General features: G+C 39.2%; 2 protein-coding genes across 2 annotated transcripts; both read right to left on the bottom strand.

Moving 5' to 3' along the window:
* Nucleotides 1-2,066: 2,066 nt before the first annotated feature.
* On the bottom strand, nt 2,067-5,715 carry cdkn2d (cyclin-dependent kinase inhibitor 2D (p19, inhibits CDK4)). Its single transcript, XM_084083179.1, has 3 exons — nt 5,555-5,715; nt 4,546-4,687; nt 2,067-3,383 (listed from the first exon to the last, which is right to left on the bottom strand). Exons 2-3 carry the CDS (start codon nt 4,684-4,686, stop codon nt 3,027-3,029), a joined length of 498 nt encoding a protein of 165 aa, XP_083939305.1. The 5' UTR covers nt 4,687; nt 5,555-5,715; the 3' UTR covers nt 2,067-3,026.
* A 1,429-nt stretch (nt 5,716-7,144) lies between these two features.
* Nucleotides 7,145-17,309, bottom strand: ap1m2 (adaptor related protein complex 1 subunit mu 2). Its single transcript, XM_084080919.1, has 12 exons — nt 17,082-17,309; nt 15,216-15,372; nt 14,918-14,985; nt 14,612-14,742; nt 13,652-13,799; nt 13,191-13,317; nt 12,755-12,897; nt 11,864-11,935; nt 11,547-11,705; nt 8,030-8,155; nt 7,496-7,571; nt 7,145-7,360 (listed from the first exon to the last, which is right to left on the bottom strand). Exons 1-12 carry the CDS (start codon nt 17,121-17,123, stop codon nt 7,335-7,337), a joined length of 1,275 nt encoding a protein of 424 aa, XP_083937045.1. The 5' UTR covers nt 17,124-17,309; the 3' UTR covers nt 7,145-7,334.
* Between the last annotated feature and the right edge of the window lie 4,706 nt (nt 17,310-22,015).

The following is a 22,015-nucleotide window of genomic DNA, read 5'->3' on the forward strand; positions in this document are numbered from 1 at the left end:
CAAGTCAGAACTTTTGTGGTGCAGTGGTTTAAATACAGGACTTGCAACCAGAAGGTTACCGGTTCAAATCCAACCAGGACAGGTTTCCAACCAATACCAGACTCTTGCACCTTTATCTGATCTTTCACTGAAGAGCGTGCAAGGGACCATAGAAAATATGTACCATGGTGGAGCAGTGGTTAAGATTCAGGCCTTGCATGCTGAACGTCCTGAGTTCAAATCCCACAAGGACATCTTTCTAACTTTTACCTGGGGCTTTTACCTTTATATAATCTTTCAGAAAATGACACGCAAGTCAACAGCACAGGTAAGGACCTCTGTGGTATAGTGGTTTAGATATAGGATTTGCAGCCAGAAGGTCCCTGGTTCAAATGCAACTATCGCACTTTTTTTACCCCCAAGACTCAAGACCCAAAAGAGTCTTGAGTCAAACCAATTACTCCCGCGGAGACCATCTGTGTGCAAGGCCTGTATCTTAACCACTGCTCCACCATGGTTAATACTTTTTAGGTCTCTTGCACATTCTTCAGTGAAAGATTAGATAAAGAGTCAGGTAAAAGTTGGAAAAATGTCCTAGTTGGTTTTGAACTGTGAACCTTCTGGTTACAAGCCCTCTGGTTTGCTACTGCCTTGGAAGAAGTTTCCGGAGATATCAATGCATTCAGCATCATGATGATGATCTTTCAGACCTATTTATGTATTTACTTGAGGTTCTAATCTAAGCAACGCCTCCTATAGGAACGGATTAGTAATGGGTTTAGCAGGGACACTTGAAAAGTATACGAAAGTTTTGAATTGAGCAGTGACCTCTCCTGGATATAACGTTCAATCATCACACATGCCCACCGCATTAGGGAACTTTTTCTTATCTTCTATTATTAATTCATGCTCACAGGTTAAGTTTAGAAATTACAGTTTGTAAACCATTTAATGTTACATAGTTTGTTATGAAAGTCCTACTGAATACATATTAGGCTAGTTATTCATGCTGTTGGTCAAAACTGAAAATATTAAACAAGGGCATCAAGTTAAACACTTTATTTTGTGATCTTTTAATCGAAAGGAAAAGAGAATACTTAAGTTTGAAAATATATGTATTTCAACATTTCAATCGTTCGCAAAACACTGGGGGTCTGGTGGTGTAGTTTCATCTTCAACCAAAATGTAAGGGATGTAAAGATGAAGGGAGATGGGCGGATGAGAGGACAATTTAAAATTACAATTCACAATTTACAATTTAGCAGACTTACAATAGCGAGGTAATAATCACATAGAATGCAGAGACAGGATGCAGAGGAAGGGATGAGAGGATGAAGGGATGAGGAGGACGTGACGAGGATGAAGGGGTGTGAGCAAGAAGAGATGAAAGGATGAGAGGAAGAAGGGATGTGAGAACAAAGGGAATGGGGAAATGGATAGGATGAGGGACAAAGTCAACTCCATCATGGATAACCCTCCCATCCACTCTATGGTGAGCTGCGGAAGAGAGTGAGCACCTTCAGTCAGAGCAAAGCAAAGCAAAGCAAAGCAAAGCAAAGCAAAGGCTCACTCTTCTGCAGATGTGCAGTGGCACAGACTTTCCTTTGTGCCAACTGCCATCAGACTACATAATGCATGATAACTCTGTGTTTTTGTATTGACTATATAGTATATACATAGTATATATTCATTTTATCACATTATGCTGCTGTAACGCCTCAATTTCAATTCAGGGATTAATCAAGTATATCTCATATAGGATGCAGGTGTATATCCGCAGAGTCTGGGGGCCACGGCATAGGAGGAGATACTAAATATGGGTGAATACTTATATTTTAGTTTTATAATATCTGTATAAATAGCATTTCAACAACTCAGAGTAAATGTAATTATTTGCAAAGTCAGTATTATTTCAATAAATAAGCATGAATTCAAAAGCTACACTTAATTAAGACACATACAACTATGCAATCATGGTGCATTACGTCATGTCTCATAGTAAATACGTTAATAGTAAATAGGTCAACCGCTAAAATTCATGGAATGCAATTATTAGAAAATACTGGAGAAATTATAAAACCAGGACATCAAGTTAAACACTTTATTTTGTGCTTTTGTCATCCAAAATAAAAGTGAATACTTACAATGCAGTTGTAAAATATCTGTATGAACAACATTTGAACAATTCTCAGTAAATGTAACTATTTACAAAGTCATAGGAACTTAAATAAATAAGTGTAAAATAAAGATCTACACTTAATTGAGGAGAACACAAGTATGCAATCACGGTGCACCATGTCAAGTTTCATAGAGTTTTGAAAAACACAAAATGTCAACTGCTAAAGTTAATACACAAATGAAAAGGCAATGGAAACCATTACAAAACACTGGGGGAGAAAGGAGAAAACAAGGACATCAAGTTAAACACTTAATTTTGTGCTTTTGTCATCCAAAAGAAAAGTGAACACTTGCATTTTAGTTTTAGAATATCTGTATAAATAACATTTCAACAACTCTCAGCAAACGTAACTATTTACAAAATTATAAGAACTTAAATAAATAAGTGTAAATTCATAATCTACACCTAATTAAGACAAACACAACTATGCAAGTTTCATAGTAAAAAAACAACAACAACACAAATGTCAACTGCTGAAATTCATCAACAACGGAAAATGCAATGGAATGCAATCATTACAAAACACTTAGGGAACAATCTAAGAAAAATGTGCACTCCCAAACCATAGGGAAAAACATAAAAAAGGTGTAAGGTGCCTAAATTGCACTGTGCAAAAGAGGTGTCCACACTTCCACCCGCTTAAGCCCCATTTATACGTGCTGTAGTTGAGCGCCGGTGTTGCACAGCGGAAATTGCCGATATACTAGCATTGACTGTGCACAACCACGTATAAATCAGGCATTATTGAACATAAGCTGCCATAACAATACTTTCAATATCAAACTTTATACAACAATGAATTCAAGTCACCAGGTTTGAAAAATAGATTGTAGAACAGGTGACCATAGGGTAACCAACATCCTAAGTGCTAATCATTGTGAACATGAGAAAACACCATGTTAATCATGTCGGGTGCACCTGACGCACGGGCCATGTCCACCGCCGTCTGGCCACTGGTGTTGGTGTGTTTCAGGTCAGACAGTGGAACCAAGAACTGAACCATATCCCGAAAGCCTCCCCGGATGGCAATGTGGATGGGCAGGCACCCGCTCTGGTCCGGGAGGTTCACCGACGCACCGTGCCCCACCAGAACCTGCAGTGTGTCGAGGAAGCCGGTGCGGGCTGCGTCATGGACCGGTGCTACCCCATGACTGTCCTGAATGTTGGGCTCTGCTCCGTGTTGCAGTAACAATATGGCCACCTTGAAGTTTCCCATCATCATCACCTAGAGAAGAGACAAGGTGTCAGTGGTGGAAAGTAACTTTTGCTTAAAGGTAGGCTAAGTGATTTATTTGGTTAAAATAAGTGTTAAATAGCTCTATATTCTGATAGTACTCATGAACCAGGTGAGTGTTTGTTCAGTAAAAGGAGTCTCCCATGTCTCTCCAGCTCTTTATTAAACAGTAAATGCATTTTCAGTGCCCTCTCCTGATTGGCTTAAATCTTGTCACCTACCTGAAAATGTACTATGGTATATTTTGTTTACTAAAGAGCTGGAGAGACCCCTGTGACCGAACAAACGCTCTGTAGCAATGATTACTATCAGAATATAGTACTTTAACCTTTTTGACAAAATAAAACATAAATACCAAAAAATATCACTTACCCTAAGCTGTACTACAGTTACTTTTAAGTTTACATTTTTGAATACTTTTCTACTCCATCTCAGAGGTAAATATTGTACTTTTTACTGCACTACGTTTTACTTTTAGTTTATTAACAAAACATAGATTAATTGATAAATTATGATTTATTATTGCAGGTTACGCTAGCAAGCAACACATAAAATAATTTAAATCAGCCCTACCTTTACCAGACGCAATATTAAAGTGATTGCACATTATTGCATTACTAATAATATGGTTGTGAAGTGGGCCATTCTTTTAGGCACATTTTTGAATGCTGTGGTACTGTTACACATGTAAAAAATAAAAAAAAAGACGTATCAGAGTGCTTCTTCCACCACTGCAAAGCTCAATTCATTTTATGCTTTCACTTGTAACACTGTGGTACTGTTATTTTACTTTTGTGATAAAATTAGGGTGCTTCTTATACCACTCCACCCCCTTCACAGTGTGCTAGAATAGGACCCCTGGAAGGGGGATTGCTGACTTTATATACTGTATATCATGTTATCAGTGTTAGGACATTGCCCAGTGTCTCCTATAAGCCACCATCAGAACAGAAGCTGCTCTTATGCTGAGGGACAGACAGAGTACGATAACGTTATTGACTAGATTCGCCAAGGCATAGTTATCGCACGACAGGGGGAAACAAATACCAACAACAGACTAGTGTAACAACGTTGCAGCGAGTTCAGACACGTTTCTATTCTATTTTTATGTCAGTTTGTGGTTCCTCGTGTTCGAATGAATATAGACCATTACCTGCAACGCAGTCTTTCCAAACTCATTGCGGGTGTCAGGATGGACCCCGCATTCCTCCAGAAGCCTGCCCACCTCCATGGCGTTTCCTTTGGCTGCTGCCACGGTCAAAGCTCTGCCCGGATCCATCTCAGTGAGGACCATTCTGATTGGGTTCATAAAGAAATGTCACATTAGATTGTGACACACACACACACACACACACACACACACACACACACACATATTCATATATAATTATAATCAACACTTAGAGGTAACAATGACAGAAACCCAGTGGCCGAAAGTAACTCAGTACATTTACTCAAGTACTGTACTTAAGTTAAGATTGAGGTATTTGTTTTACTTTACTGAAGTATTTCCAGTTTTCAATACATTTACTTCTACTCCACCACATCTCAAAGGCAAATATTGTACTTTTACTCCACTACAATTATTTGAAAACTTTAGTTACAAATTACTTTGTAGATTTTTTAAATAATTATTACAAAACATACATTAACCTCTCTTCAGCCCTATATATACATTTCGGCTATTTTCAAACGATTTCTATACATTTTACAAACTTGAGATGGGGAAAAAAAATCTGCATAATGAGTACTTTTACTTTTGGTACTTTAAGTACACATTGAATACTTTTACTCAAGTACCTTTTTAATATCAAACTTTTACTTGTAACAGAGTATTGCTGCATTGCAGTATTGATGCTTTTACCTAAGTAAAAATGTGAGTACTTCTTCCATCACTGACAACCTAACAGCTGACCTAAACAGTGTATCTTTTGGGCTATTATTACAGCATTTCCCCGTTGACACCATGACAATCCGCGTCGCAAACAAAACGCTCCACGTCGTTGTGTTTAAGAAGTCATACATTTAAAACGGACGGGAGTCCAGAATATTCCGTTTCACCCTCGAGAAAGTGGGCGATTATTATGCTGTTAGCTTAAATGCTAACCGACGCTAACATTTAAAAGGCTATACGGGTGCCGTGAGCTTTTAAATAAACGTACCTTGTTCGTTCTGTTCGGGGGAGAATCCAGACAGCGAGCCGCTCTTCTTCTTCTTCTGAGCCGTTTGTTCTCAAATCCGGTAAAATTCAAATGTAACCAGCCGGTTAAAGTTTATAAACTTTAGAGAGAGGGACATTTGCGCGCTGAGAGGAGAGAGAGAGGCTAGCTGCACTGGACACACATTTACAAACATTGGAAACAGTCCCACTTCGACCAATCACAAAGGATCTGGCGAGGCCATGCTCCATATATGGCGAAAAGGGTGGAGTTACAACTCGGTTACTGAGCTATCGCTGTGGCAACAGCAGCCATATGCAACGTTGCCATGTCCGCTTATTATAAGCGACGTTGGGCTTCTTTTTCTGTGAACTTGTTGGTAAATATTGGTAGTTGCGGTTGCGGGTTGCGTTTTTTTGGGCTTGTTTCTGAAGTATAGTTGCTTATTTGGGGCTGCTACCAAATAAATAAATGATATACAAGTTATATCTAAACCAGTGGTTCTCAAATATTTTCATGCCATCGTGGAGGCCCGGCGTCACGGGGGGAGGGGGAGGGGGTAACGCCCCCTCAACCGGACCAACCATTGAGCCCCCTAGCCAAGAGACTGCTAGTTAAAAAACAAACCTATTGGTACTTTTTAAATAAGAGCGTTTCGGCGTCAAGCCTTCCTCGGCGTGTTAAGACAGTGGGCAGTGGTGTGGTGTTGTGATAAACAACAGACAGATTTTTTTTTTATCGTCTATTTTCAATGCTTATTTCAATGCTTATTTCTCTCACAAAATCTGGCAACGCTGGGCAACAGCAATCATATGACAGCGGTGGTTGACCAATGAGAGCGCGGAGCGCAGAAAGCGGGCTATTCGCATACGTTGAACGTCTTCAAACAGCAGTTCATTCATATACTCTGACCTTTGATAGTAAAACTACAAAAGCAGGTATGAAGAAAGGCGGTGTACGTTTACATTTTAAATGGACCCTAGTCTATATAATAAGCTTACAACCACTGCTACTACCCTTAACATGAATCATAGTGTCCTATTTATTTGTATTCTGGGGCAAAAGCCAAAAAATCTGCAAAACATTCTTCATATACATGCTATTCCAAAGATAATTGAGTGTAGAAGAGGGAAACAAAGGAGAGAATGGAGCCCCCTGGGGGACTCCCATCAACTAGTAAAAGTGGTTGAACCAGGTAACCGAAAGAGTGGGCACCTGAGAACTCTGGGTACAATTGCTACAAAGCCTCTGGATAGCCAGTCAATTTGGGCATAAACAAGAAGTTTAAGGGTAGATTTATGTCTGATAATGATGTACCATGCATGTTCAAATCATGTGTACTTTACATTATTTCTTACTATTTTCCAAAACATACATTTATTTATTTTATTGTTTTACACTTTGGAAACAATTGCCAATTTAATATTGAGGTGCCAACCAGGTTTAGGTGCCTACTCGATCAGTTGACCCAAACACTATCCAGAATTACAGAAGCAAAGATTGAGTTACAGAAAACCCAATCTTCATCAAATATTTAAAAATAAGTCATTTCATCATGTTTAATATATTTAAAATAAGTCATTTCATCATGTTTAATAATTTCAAACAGTCTTACAACGACAACATTAAAATCAAGATGAATACTATTCTAATAAAACAAGGGTTGCAAAATATTTGACTTAAAGCACACAAGTACAAGTTAAAGACATTCATTTGGAGTGCAATTTCATTAACTGATGAGCAAATTTATGGAAGTCAGGAGGTGAGGAATAGCTGAGCGGTTTTAAGTGTTTGTCCTTAGTTGGTAATCTAAAGAAAGAGACAAAATGTAAAGCAAAATATATTATTACTACCATGTTATATACTGTATTAACACCATACTTCTCACCATCATTTACCACAAATACTATAGCTCTTATGTTAAGTATGGAGGTTTAATCCTACCTCCACTCTGTGTGATGTAGCGGACCCATGGTAACGCCTGATAACCACTTTTTTCAATTATCTTCATATACCGCACCTAGTGAAAGACACAGATGTTAAGGCAAGAGTGTTTTACCTAACCAAATTAGTCTAATCTGATCATCAGCTTTTCCGTTAACTTCACTCTGCAATATAGGTTATAGGTTTTGCATGTCCTGTGCATAACATTGCACTTCTCAGGTGCTGGATAGAGCCAAATATATATACATCAACCTCCATGGCGTTTCCTTTAACTGCTGCCACGGTATCATTATATAATATTAGCCATGTAAAGATAAAAGAACTCTCATGCATTCTGAAAAGGCTACAGACATCGATAGAATTGCATTGAACATGAACTTGAATTAGGCACATATACTGTAGTACACTCGGAGTGTAAAAAAATATTTTACCCGTAAGATCTCAGAGTTAAATGAACTCTCCACCTTCCGCTGTGTATAAGGTGAAATGGGATAAAAAAGGGTCAACCCTGCACACTTCACACATGACACACACCTGTATCCCAGAGACTGTGAAGTATGGAATCTCAAAATTAACAGTGATGGGTGGCTTTCCCTCCTTTTCATCATTCTCCACACTGGGCAGACCGAAATGAGCCCTCATCAGAAACTCTTTACCTCCCTGTATGGATGGACAGATGGATACATACATAGATAAATAAATATATAAATATATATAGAGATTGCCTACCGTCTACATCTTGAAATAAGGCAAGGCAAGTTTACAGTATGTATGTTTCATAAACAAAAGCAGTTCAAAGTTCTTCACAAGTTCACATAAGATAAAAAGGCATTCAATGGCATAAAAAAAAATATTTAAAGAGAGATAAAGATGTGGGACCCAAACCCACACCTCTAGGGGGACTCAAACCCCACAACATTAAGAAATAGGACTAACCCCTACATAGCTATTGGACATTAGTGGAGCGGCTAAATGCTTTTTTCTGGCAGAATCTTTCAGTTGATGATAAAAGCGTGAAAATTGGCATGAGCAGTCTCCATGGGTCACTTGACAAGAATATTGTCTGAGCCATTTGTAATTTCAAGATGGCGGCCATTTTTCAAGATGGCCGATACCTTAGTGGGCAGTTAAGTGATATGATGGTTTATTTGGTGATACAAGCATGAAAATTGGCATGAGCAGTCTCTGTGGGTCACTTGACAATAAGCCACCCACAGCTACTTAAAATTTCAAAATGGCGGCCATTTTTCAAGATGGCCACCACCTTACTGGAGCAGTTAAGCTTAAGAAATCATTTAGTTGGTGATACAAGCATGAAAATTGCCATGAGCCGTCTCAAAAGGTCATTTGACAAGAAACCGCCCACAGCCACTTGAAATTTCAAGATGTCTGCCGTCCGCCATGTGGATCCTTAAATGATACCTTTTCTCATAGAAATGTATTGGGTTCCTCAAAAAGCTCTGTCAAGAGAGGTTGTTTGACTGTGTTTTGTCTGACTCCTCGCCCACAAGCTGTCCAGTTTGGTAAAACCTGTCAGGAGTTGCCTCCCACCAGCATAGCTCTCAGGGTTCACTGAGGTAGGCTTACACAAGCTCCCTTACCACGACAAGGTAACAGTCACAAGGGAGGATAATATATATATATATATTTTTTTAAACTAACAGCCATTACATGTGTCAAATAGATACTAAGGGGTGGGGAAACAAAAAATAAGATGAATAAATTAACACAGTTGTGGTGCTGATAAGCACAGTTGTGGTGCTGAACGGACAGTGCTCCAAAATTATGAGCAATGGCTAACACTGAATGGCAATAGCCACGGAACCATGACAAACTATACTAAGGAACTAAACTGAAAATGTGCTTCACTGTTAGATATGGCAGTGGAGGGTAGTGGAAGCAATGTTACAAAGTAACAACTGAAAATTACACAGTAATAGACTAGATACAAAGTAAAACATGATGCGCCGATGTGGCGAGGGGAAGCCGAGCCATAGGCCTACACTTGAAAACACAGAGGACAACGGGGAATAACTCTGGCAAAATAAACATGCAAATAGGTTCTAGCAGGGGCAATTACATAGGCATGTGAAACTGGTCCATATCTGAAGCACTTACACCTTCCAGTACATGCCTTGGTGCACCCACATTTGGTCAACTCCCAACAACTCTCCGCAATAGGTGGAAGTGGAGTCCAGAAGACTTTCCACTTCTCGTCCTGTTCCACCCATCCCTAGTCAGATGGGCTCGGCATTTGTGGAGGTCGCTTCAATGCCTGTCCCCACACGTATCCAGCCTCATAAGAAGCACGTTTGGCATGCTCTTTGAGTGCTGCTTGAGTTGGCAGGATCAAGTCATATCGTCTTTGCTTTCTGGCAAAGAGATCAAGCCTGGCCTCGTTCACAGTTGTGACATCACTGGACCGGTCATACATTAGATCTTCTTAGTCTCTTGACATGGATATCTTTGGTATCTTCAGTGTCTTCAGCAGATGTAGATGCTCTCTTTTGGGCCCTTTCCAGCTCTGTGTTGTTGAACAGCTTGAATGATATGTTGCTCTGTTTCTTGTCAATGTGCTTTCTATGCCATCACCTTCATCTAGTCGGGTTGGACTAAGTAAGATAGGCAGAGCATTAATCTTATGAAATAATGGAACATTTCTTGCAATGGTATCATGACCAGTACGATCGTGCTCTCTGTTGAATAAACTTGGCTGAATGAGTTTTTCCTTGGTGACCTGCTGACAAATGAAACATCTGTCCCAGTTAGTTTTCACAACTGTTATGATGGCTTCTGCCATGTCTGCAGCATAGGCAGAGGCAGAGGGTTTATCCTTTTACCACCTTTTACCAAGCACTTTGATGTATGGGATACAGCTAAGTTTGTGCCTTAACCCAACACTTAGTCCGATCGTTCATCCAATGCCATTTAAATCCCATGCGATCTGTACACCATCCGGTTAATTAAAACCCCATTAACCTTGGCTCGGCTCTCCCGCGCTGGCACAACCTGTCAATTCAGGTGCGGCTATCTAACTGTTTTGGGGTAAATTAGACAGCATTTGGGATACTAACTTTCAATTAGCTGACATTGAACCCCACTCTGAGGTTTAACAGCAGTGATATATCACCAGTGTGCCCTGGTAGTGCAGATATTCACTCTTATCTAATCTATCTATGATCAACAAATCAACACAACTGTTTTAGCATAATAATAATAATAATAATAATAATAATAATAATAATAATAATAATAATAATAATCGTCCTTAATGAAAAAAAAAAACATACATTTCTATGAGAAAGTGTATCTTTTGAGGATCCAGGGGGCGACCATCTTGAAAATAGAAATTTCAAGTGGCTGGGAGTGTTTTCTTGTCAAGCAACCCTTAGAGACTGCTCATGCCAAATGTAATGCTTGTATCACCAAATAAACCATTATATAACTTAATTGCTCCCCTAAAGTGTTGGCCATCTTGAAAAATGGCCGCCATCTTGAAATTTGAAGTAGCTGTGGGTGGCCTATTGTCAAGTGACCCAGAGAGACTGCTCATGCCAATGTTCATGCTTGTATCACCAAATAAACCATTATATAACTTAATTGCTCCACTAAAGTGTTGGCCATCTTGAAAAATGGCCGCCATCTTGAAATTTCAAATAGCTGTGGGTGGCCTATTGTCAAGTGACCCACAGAGACTGCGCCTGCCAATTTTCATGCTTGTATCACCAAATAAACCATCATATCACTTAACTGCCCACTAAGGTGTCGGCCATCTTGAAAAATGGCCACCATCTTGAAATTACAAATGGCTCAGACAATATTCTTGTCAAGTGACCCATGGAGACTGCTCACGCCAATTTTCACGCTTTTATCATAAATTGAAAGATCGTAGCACTTATCTGCTCCGCTACATGAACCCACACTGTGTTAAACTCAGAAACTGACAACCACACCACCAGTGGGACTCGAATGCCACGATAAACAGAGTAATAGACAGACAGGAAAGGACAGATAGCTGTATAGAGGAGGGACGATGAAGTGGACTTCTTACAGGGAAAGATTTGATGGTCCACACTACTATGTTCTTCTCTGGGACGTATTTGGCGTGGCCTGTGCTGGTTTTGAACTTGGGTGAGTCTGCATCACTGGGTACAGGCACTATCACCTCCACATTATTGGCCACAGACTGTTTTTTGAACTGGCCCTTAGCCTAGTAAATAACAAGAACAAGAACAACAATAAGTTCAGCCTCACATACATTCATTTGTTTGATCCATTTTTCTTTTCTATGTACATGTCAAACAAATAACTAATTATTATTTTATCCACTCCTCCTTTTTTATTGAGTAATGTACTGTAATACTGTACCTTGACCATAATTTCCACTCTACTGTGAGAGAATTTCTCTATCACTGATTCAATCCATATCAGAGGCTTGACCTGTGTGAGAAAGAGTGCAGCTTAATTAATGACTTTCAACCTGGCATCCCTATTTTGGGCTAGCCTGGTAAACCCTCCCTCCGGAAATCTCATTTCAATTCGATTAAATCGAATTGAAATGAGATTTCCGGAGGGAGGGTTTACCAGGCTAATTTTGGGCCTGTCATTATCTGAAAAATGTCAAAATGTTTAAAATATTTTCAAAACGTTCCAAAGATTTTCAAAAACCTGTTTTAGCTGTTTTTCTGTGACACTGCTATACAATCAAGTATAAAATAGGGCTTAAGTGGTTTTAAGGAGATTCTGAATCGAGACAGTTACAGTATACAATTTGAGTCATGTTATTAATAGGACCTAAAAAGCCTCATGAATGGTATGTTTGCTCATTTGGTTCTAACAAAATCACGTTATTCTTCAGAACATTCAACCATGCCACTATTAATCGATTACATCCTGGTTATCAACAAATGAGACATATATATAACACTAGCAAACATTCAGCAAAAATGTATATAGGGTTTAAGTGGTTGAGAAGATGTGGCTAATCTCTGAGAGATATTGGTGTGGAATACAAAGTTCAGTATTAAATGGCTTGCCTTAAATCAAAGCTTAACTTATGATCTCATGAGTTATCTTATATGCTGTATGTATTCTAACACACTAATTATTAGTAACAATAGCCATTGTGCATCAAGAAATGTCTCACTTGAATGCGTTCATTTGATCAGAACTCTCTATTCATATAAATATCATGCATTTAGTACTAGATGATACATCTAAATGATGATGTGTGACCATGAGGGACAGAATGGGACTGACATGAGTGTTGATGCGGTAGGACATGAGTTCAGACTCTCCATCTGGGGGGATGAAGGAGATGGTTCGGTCACTTTCAAATCGTGAGAGGCGCACACACTGATGGAACTTCACGTCTTCCATGGTCACGGTTTTTCCTTTGTCACCTAAATGCAAAAAAGGCAAACTTCATGGAAACTACAGTACATGATAATGATTGTCAGTAAAAGAGACAACAGTGACCCCTACTGGTGCTCAAAGAATAATCACAAACAATGCCATTGTGTGTGTGTGTGTGTGTGTGTGTGTGTGTGTGTGTGTGTGTGTGTGTGTGTGTGTGTGTGTGTGTGTGCGTGTGTGCGTGTGTGTGTGTGCGCGCGTGCGCGCGTGCGTGCGTGCGTGCGTGCGTGCGTGCGTGCGTGCGTGCGTGCGTGTGTGTGAGCGTGCATGTGTTACATACGTCCAGTGAGAGCAAAGAGGACTCGATCATTAAGGCCCAGTCGTAGTTCAGGCATCCCAGACAACATGGTCTTCAGCTTGATGCTGCCTACGATGTCACTGCTCATCACACTGCCATTAGCATTCACCTGGAAGCAAACAAGTGTTGAATCATTTGATTCACCAAACAGAATAATTTGATAAACACTGAAGAATCACCAGATAATGATAACAAAAATAAATTTAAATTTCCAAATTACGTAATGAAGACGTAATTATAGTGTACGTACTAATATTAATAATCATTATCATCTTCATCATTGTAATAATGACTAAATAATAAGTATTTTTGTGTGCAAGTATTTTTGTGTAATCGCATGCATTAAGTAAGGTCTTCTTTGCTTTGACATTACTGCCGTGATGCTGTCTCTCTCTCTCATGAGACAAACACAGATCAATAAACCACATCCTATCCCAGCTTACCAGCACATTGATGGATTCAATGACATCAATAAAGACCTCATTCTTCTTGTACTTGATGCCCTCAGACCTCCAGGACACAGCATTAGTGACAGTGGTCGGCACCTTGGTTTTGGTGACCTCCAGCTTGGCACCCTCCTGGGTGATGTACCTGCACAGAGGATATAGCTCTTAAATGCTTTTTTTTGGTTTTGTTTGTTTGTTTGTTTGTTTTTTTGACCAGCACCCCTCTAAATATATCCATAAATTACCAGGGTTATGAATGTTATGGGTTAGCTGTATGTGTGCATAACCTTCCATTACATATCATTATATAAGATCTGTTTTGTGTGCATTTTGGGTCTGATGCCAATTTGGGAGAATCCTAGACCATGATTACAATTTTGATTGACATTTTGTGAAAAAGTGCAACATTTCTAATCATTTTGAAAACCTCATATCTGACTAAAGCTGCACATGTAACTTTCCTATTCTACCCTGGATTTGAACCCTTTCCTGCGAAGTGCTGACATTTTTTTTCTACCTTTGAGCTAATAGTAAATAAATGTAATCTTGACCGTTGGGTCAGAATTTGTGTCAGACCCTGTGTCTGGGTGAGACATGACCTTTTACACAATCTAAATGTCTCAATAGAAGCAGGGAGACAAAACACAACCACCCCAATTGTATAAGTTATATTGTATTAACATACACAAAATTAAAATGTATTAATTAAAAAACAGTTACATAGGGCTGCTATAAAGTTTCTATTTAAGAACATTTAACGTATATGCAACATATAAAAAATAAACAAATTACTAACAAAATGTCTCCTATAATAATGACAGGCCCATAATACGAACAATTGGGAAATACACATCGACCGCATAATTGAAAATACCGATTGAAAAAAACGATATATGGGTCTGGCTCTATATAAGCTCTGTTTTGTGTTTATGTACTGTACGTCTGACAGAGTCTCACTCTTGTAAGATCTTGCTCTCGGTGGTCTGGGGGAAGCCAAAGTCCATTAGCTCATCTAGCAGCTCATAGACGACCACAAAGTTGTCCTGAATGCTCTCCTCCTCCAGCTCCTTAAAGTACTCTGTGAACACCTACGTTACACACAACACACATCAGGGTGCTATACAACCCAAATGACAGCTTTACAACTTTGGAAGATGGACAAGAGAGCTGTTTGGTTGATGTTTGTTTCCCACACAATACAATTTACCAATCAAATCATCAATAAGAAGAATGCCACACGCTTGCTACATAAGCTTGACTCACCTCAACTAGTTTGTAGAGGAAGGAGTACACAAGAGAAGCATTGGCGTTCTTGTTCGTAGTGGCCACCACTAGAAAGGTCACGTCAAGGAGTATTGTACATATTTTCTATTTTACTATTAAAGTCAAAATGATCACCCACTAATATTTAATTATATAAAATATTATAATTTAATTTGAGGGAGACCTCTTATTAAAAACAAAAAGTACCAACTGAACTAGTGCCAAATACATTTTGTGTATTATGATTATGAGGCCCTCAACACCATAGCAGTGAGTGACAGTAACAAGAAAAAGATACAGTATAAATTGCTGTGCTTGATCCACAAGAAGTGAACGTTGCCACGGGACATTATTGGACAAATAAGCCCTTCCTCTTCCTGTTGCATTAGTAAAGGCAGGAAGTGGTCAATTTCTGCCATGTCCACATCTCCTTTGTAATTCCGACAAATCAATACCTGAGGAGGGAAAATAACATCACATGGTTATTATCAGACAGCTACAGTACATAATCTTAGTTCATTACATAATTACCAATAAGAACAATAATTTAGCAGTGATGGACCATTTCAGGGAGACAGTTAGCAACTGTTATGAATTTAGAATGACTCACACCTTTTTTGCAACACAGTTTGAAATACCATAATAGCACGTGAGGTGAAAAATCTGATTGCAAGTGAAAACTTAACATCTGCATTCTGCAAAATGGTGATATGTACACATAACATTGTAATAGTTCTTCAGTGATGCATTAGATAAAACCTTTAGGGAACTAATCGATTATAAAAAAATATCGATATAATAAAATAATAAATGGGGGCGCGGGGGGGGCAATATTTTTCAAATATTTAAAAAAATAACAGATCTACAAGTGCACAATGTATCGCATCGAAGTATAAAAAAAAGTGTTGAAGTGGTTAGACAATTTAGTTGATTATAAAAAACTGTGTCGATTCGCTGATATAAAATACAAAGAGAAAAAACATATGCTTCACGATTATTCATTTAATCTAAAAGGTTAGCGATAGAACACTCGCTAAGAAAATATTTGATAGCTGCAGCCCTAGAACCCAGCCTGTGGGATCATGTGCTCCTGCTATTAAGGAATGTAGACTGCTCACCCTCTGCAAAAGGGCTCAAAGGGTAAATTGAAACATCTCAGCACATGAAATATGCTTCACAAATCAGACTTGACCTGCCTTTACTTGGATGTGTCAGAATGTGACTGAACAAAAACATGGAAATGGGTGACCAAATCCATGCAAATATTTACCTACAATCTGCTGTGACTGTTGAGTGATGGGTGTGTAGCAGTGTGCATTACTCAATCTATCCCTCAGCTATGAATGAAACAACAGTACTCCTTACTATTCTAAATGGATAGATACAGTGGAGGAAATTAAACTGCGGTCACGCTGGCCTTCAGTGAAATTAACTCAATGCATTTAGTAATGCATTTGAGCAAAATACTACTTCCTCTCTCTCTCTCTCTCTCTCTCTCTCTCTCTCTCTCTCTCTCTCTCTTATATTGAAATATTTGATGCAGAGACTAGAGAGGTTTCTCAGTTACCTGAAACCACGTCTACCGTGTATCTACATTACTTCCTCTCATATCCTTAAAGAACGCCCAACGCCGTTACCTAGGCTACATCTTAAATTACATTGTTCTGCGGGGCAAGAGACAAAGGATGATTGTTTTCTCGTGCAATATTATAACAGTTACAGCAGTAACTATGAAATGAAATCATTCGGGGGTTGAGGAGAGTTCTGACGCAGGTCACTTTCAATTTTTATAATTATATTCCATTTCCATCCATCACGAGGCGTTGTCGCTTGTCAAAAACAACAGACCTACAAGCTGACAGAGTGTTGCACCGTGACGCGTTGTCAGCTTGCAGATCAGTTATTTTCGACAAGCAACAGACTGCAACCTGGAAGTGACAATTAAGGGCCGATGATGAATAACACTGTGGCGAGATATTCATTAATTATTAACCACACAGAAAGCCACTGACTGATAGTTCGCAGTTAAAGCAACAGTTAAACTTGCATCAACTTAGAACAAAACCGACTAAGAGACTTTTTGTTTGACATATCATAGATCAGGCTGTCAACAGGCCTACTAATGCCTCCTACATCCACTATCAATAATCAGAATTGATCTTACCTTTCCTTTCAAATCCAGCACGAAAACAGCCGAGGCAGACATTGTCTTCAGGACTATTACTGCTTTCTGATCTGTAAACTGACTCTGTAAAGTAAAGGTTAATGTCCTGTCAAACCTGAATTAATTTGAATTTGTTTCCGCCATGGAGATCACAAAAATTCCTATAAAGCTAAAGGTGATCATGGATTCCTCCGTTTCTTTTCCTGGGGAGGTCGTGTGTCGACTTGACGTCACCAGATCCAGGTAAAACATTGACAAAGGCGTTCTCACCTGGATTGGACAGGGCCACTGTACTGCACCATTATACCCACAAGAGGGCGCTATAAATTAACACATGACGGTTTCTACTGTTTTGGTTTTTGGGTGGCTTAATTATGTCTGTGTGCATCACATGCACAGACAGGGCCCAAAGAGGCTTTGGGGCCAGTGGTGGAAAAAGTACTCACGTCTATTATGTTATTGTTGTTATGTTTTAACAAGTAAAGTTTTCAAATAATTGTAGTGGAGTAAAAGTATAATATTTACCTCTGAGGCATAGTGGAGTTGAAGTAAAAGTACTGAAAATTTGAAATACTCCAGTAAAGTAAAAATACCTCAAAATTGTACAGTACAAGTACAGTACTTGAGTAAATGTACTTAGTTACTTTACACCACTGCTTGGGGTATGCTCTCAGAATCAAAAGGTGTCCTTTTTAGGGGGCAGGTGGTAATTTAATTGTATTTTACCTTGTCTTTCTTACATTTGTATTGAAATTCTGTCAAATATAATGAGGGAAATGTAGAGTATTGTAGTGTCCATGAACAAATACACCTTATAGATTTAAGAAGTGGCCTACTCCACTCTCCAACCCCTGCACCCCATTGAAAATGACCAATTAAGCTAAGTGCTTAATGAGCTATCCAGTTTAGTAGACCTTGTATTGCGAATTTGTACTTCCATGTACTGTTATGTACTGTCATGTACTGTTCTCATGTCTTACTAAATAAAGTACATCAATCAATCAATCAATCAATGTTTGTACAAACTCTTGAATGAAAGGCACACACAGCCATGGACTAATGCAGTCACTGGCTCGTGTGTGAAGTTGGGGAGTCAGAGGTTTTTTGTTTTGTTTTGGGGTCCCTTGCTAGGACTTTATGGATGGATGCTTGGCCTCGTTTTGGTGATGATTACACGTCGGTAGCCCACCATTTTGCCATGGCTTTGATAATCTGCAGGAGCACAACCCTTTGACTTTATGAGGAGGTAGTCTTCAATGGTGGACAAAGACTCTAAATCAAACCTTTGTCCATAGCATACATAGTATATGAGCAGCCCCTCCATCTTTGGACTAATCCACATGTTTTATGAGATCTGATTGGCTCACAGTTGCGGCTGCCAGCCACGTCGTCAAAAACTTTCATTGAAATGAACGGGTGCGACGGGCTGTGTCTGTCCCAAAGTTTGACTGATCGACTGTGAAGGCTTTGAAGATCGACATGTCGATCGCGATCGACCGGTTGGTTACCACTGAGTCTTAGAGTAAGTCTCCTGGTTGCCCTGTACTACATTTGTGCCAAACCAGGTGGGTTTGACACAAATGTAGTAGCCTACAGAGAAACCAGGACCTGACCAGGCTTTTCTCTTCGCAGATTAGTAAGGCTGGGAACGAGGCTATGTCAAACCAGGGGCACCTGATTGGACCAGGAAGTGGGGATATACTAATGGGAATTAGTATTCTGATTGACCTGGCCAACAGGCCTCTCCTGTGGGAGAACTGGGCCCTTTTGCAAAGCAGGATGCCTGGCTGCCACCTATGGTCGGTAGTAGTAGATAGATTAGAGTGCAGTTTATGACTCTATTTCTTTAGGCCTATGTGTTGGCCTATAGCTGCGATGAACACATGGACTGCTTTCACAGTCCTTGCCTAGTCGTCTTCTCTTCGCAGATGAGTGAGGCTGGGAACGAGGCGGTTGTCGGTGGGATTCAGAAGTGTTACATTACTTGTGGGCTCACTTGACATTGCTGCATACGTATCCTCTTTCTTTCTTTTTGTGAACTGGCTGCACTCCATGAGTGCATGGCTGACAGTCTTTCTTACATGATGAGTCACAGAGATCTGGATGTTTCCCCATCTTTGCCAAATCCCAAGCCAGTGCTATGGAGATGATATCCAAAGCCTGCCTTTTTTTGTGTCAACACCGGAGATTCTTTCCGGTGTTTACACAAAAACGCTAATAAACGGCTTACATTTTGGGAAAGTGAAAAACGCTTTCATCACTGTCTGCATATGCTAATGGCCAATGCCCTTGTGCAATAATTGCTCAACCCACTAGGAGAACCATGCGGAACAGACTCGTATTATCATGTTTTGCCCTAAAACCCCTTATCCAGACCAACTATGTCTGGTTCTTATCAGCAACGTGTAGGAAGACAGTGTGTGATAACATACACATCACATTGGAGCCATTTACAAATGTAGGCTACACTTGAGGCTATGTCTGATGATTGAAAACAAGTTAATGTGAACACATAAGCTTGTTTTTTGCTATCTGGATGCCATAAATCTAATAAGAGGCATCAGGATCTGAGCTAGAAAGAAAGAAAGAAAGAAAGAAAGAAAGAAAGAAAAAGAAAGAAAGAAAGAAAGAAAGAAAGAAAGAAAGAAAGAAAGAGAAAGAAATAGTTGTAAAACTAAAAAATTGCGAGAGTATGAGCTGTAACATTAATGTCATTATGGCTTTTGGCTCACTTTTTCTGAAATATTGCATATTGACTCAAGGGTTGCATCATTGGCCAACATTTTGACTTAAAACAACAACAGCAAAGCAAACCAAAGCAACAGGAGTTGTTGTGTTTTTATTTGATGCAAACTGATGAACTTAACATATTGCTTAGCATTGATTAGTCTGTGTTGCTAGCTTGAGTTTGAGAGCTGAGAACATGGGCCTAAAACACCAGCTGATGATAAAGCCGGAAAAGGGTTCAGGTCAGGTCAGTTCAGAGTTCAGGTCGGCAGGTCACAGTTGCTGAGCTGCCAGTAAGTCAGCGGCCCCTTTGTTTTATGGCTGTGCAGGCGAGATATGTTTTAGCACTAACAAGCTCAGGAGAGGACATCAAATATATTATGTTTTCCTTTAGCCAATTATGAGCTGACCGTCAGGGAAGAGCGAGTCAGTCTATCTTGTACCTTGCTGGAACAACATGTCTGATGTGTGAATGTTACAGCGCTGTAAATAAATCTTTCTATTAACATTTTATATTGCATCTGAGTCCAGGTTTATCTGATCTTTTGAGAGTTTCAATTCCGCTAGACTTAAAGACTGGAGTCCATAAATTGTAAAGCAAGGATTTCCACGTCAAAACATCAACACTAGCCTATACCTACCACAACTCTTGCTACATTCTGTGACCAGATATGTTTGTGCATATAGATACAATTTGTGCATATACAGTAGATATGTTTGTGACATGTTCTGCTTGATCAGGAGACAGGATCAAGTTGTTGAAGTACAATTCATCTGACAATCTTATAACTATACCTAATCATTCTTAAACTGTGATAATGATGCATGTTTATCTTTCTCTTTATCACTGTATGCCCAGCATACAGTATGGTCCTGTCCTGCCTTGTCTAGCTTAGCTCTATCAGGCATGACACATCATATCTTCCGGCCACCTCTGCAAGCGTATCATATTCTCTGTATGTGCTTAATAAACTTAACAGTATGCTGTGTGATCCTGCCTTGTGTCATCTTGGTCTCCAGACCTGCTGCCTGCTTAGCAGTGAAGTATGTCAACTTCAGGACCAGTCACCAACCACCTGGCAAGACGAGAGGATTGCTCCTCGCAATATTTAATTAACTTCCCTGAGTCTGAAGTTCAAGTCATGTTCCTGCTATACAGGTTTAGCATAGATTATATAGGTCTAGTATATAATTATACTGTATACATTATAGTCTAAATGCAGGGTGTTATATATAGCCTACAGGTCTAGTATGTATACAGGTAGGCCTATATACAGTGTTAATTTTGACAGCAAATTCAGATTTAGTCTTAGTCTTAGTCTTTTGAATAACGCACCATTTTGTTTTAGTCCTATTTTAGTCATCTGAAATTGTTTAGTCTTAGTCTAGTCTTAGTCGACTAAATATCAAAAGTCTTTTAGTCTTAGTCTTAGTGAACAAAATGAACACTGATATTATACCAGAGGTCTAGTATACATATTATATATACAGGCAGATTATTTACTGTATACAGGCTAGTGTAGATTTTACAAAATGGATTAAAACCCTATCTTTTTAACAAAGCGTTTCTTAGTTTTATCCTTGGGTCTTTTTTTCTTTGGCTTGATTTTACAGCCTAGTTGCCTAGTTTTTAACCTACTTTTAACCGGGTCTTATGATGTGTTTTTTTCTGTTGCTGTTTTTATGCCAATGTTTTAAAACCCTGCAGCACTTTAAGATGTGTGAAAAGTGTTACAAATAAAATGTATTATCATTATTATGTGATATACTCTATACAGGACTACTAACTATATTATACTGTTAATGAGGTTTATACTATAACACATACAGCAGTATTTAATATGTCGCTATAACAGTGGGTCCTGGTTTCACTTACTCACTTAATTGCAACCAATCATAATGAGGGGCCCTATAACACTTCCTGGAGCTGATCTCGTTGTGAACAAAATTCAACAAGTGCCTATAGAACTAATAAATAAAACATTTTAAATATATGACTCAACTTTTGACTTCAAATGATGTGTTTTGGTTTGATAAATCTAAATGGTGCGTTTATATAGTGCCTTTCTCCAAGTGCAGATGTACTGGGATAAGGTGAGGTGGGGGTCCAAAAAGCATCTTGAAGATAATCCAAGATCCTCTTCTTGGTGTGATTTTTTAGGAAAGCCAGCTCTGAAGTGAATTCCATTAGAACAGCGATTCCTAAA

Source organism: Gymnoscopelus microlampas (genome assembly GCF_963454915.1).
Source record: "Gymnoscopelus microlampas genome assembly, chromosome: 2".
Classification (NCBI taxonomy): domain Eukaryota; kingdom Metazoa; phylum Chordata; class Actinopteri; order Myctophiformes; family Myctophidae; genus Gymnoscopelus; species Gymnoscopelus microlampas.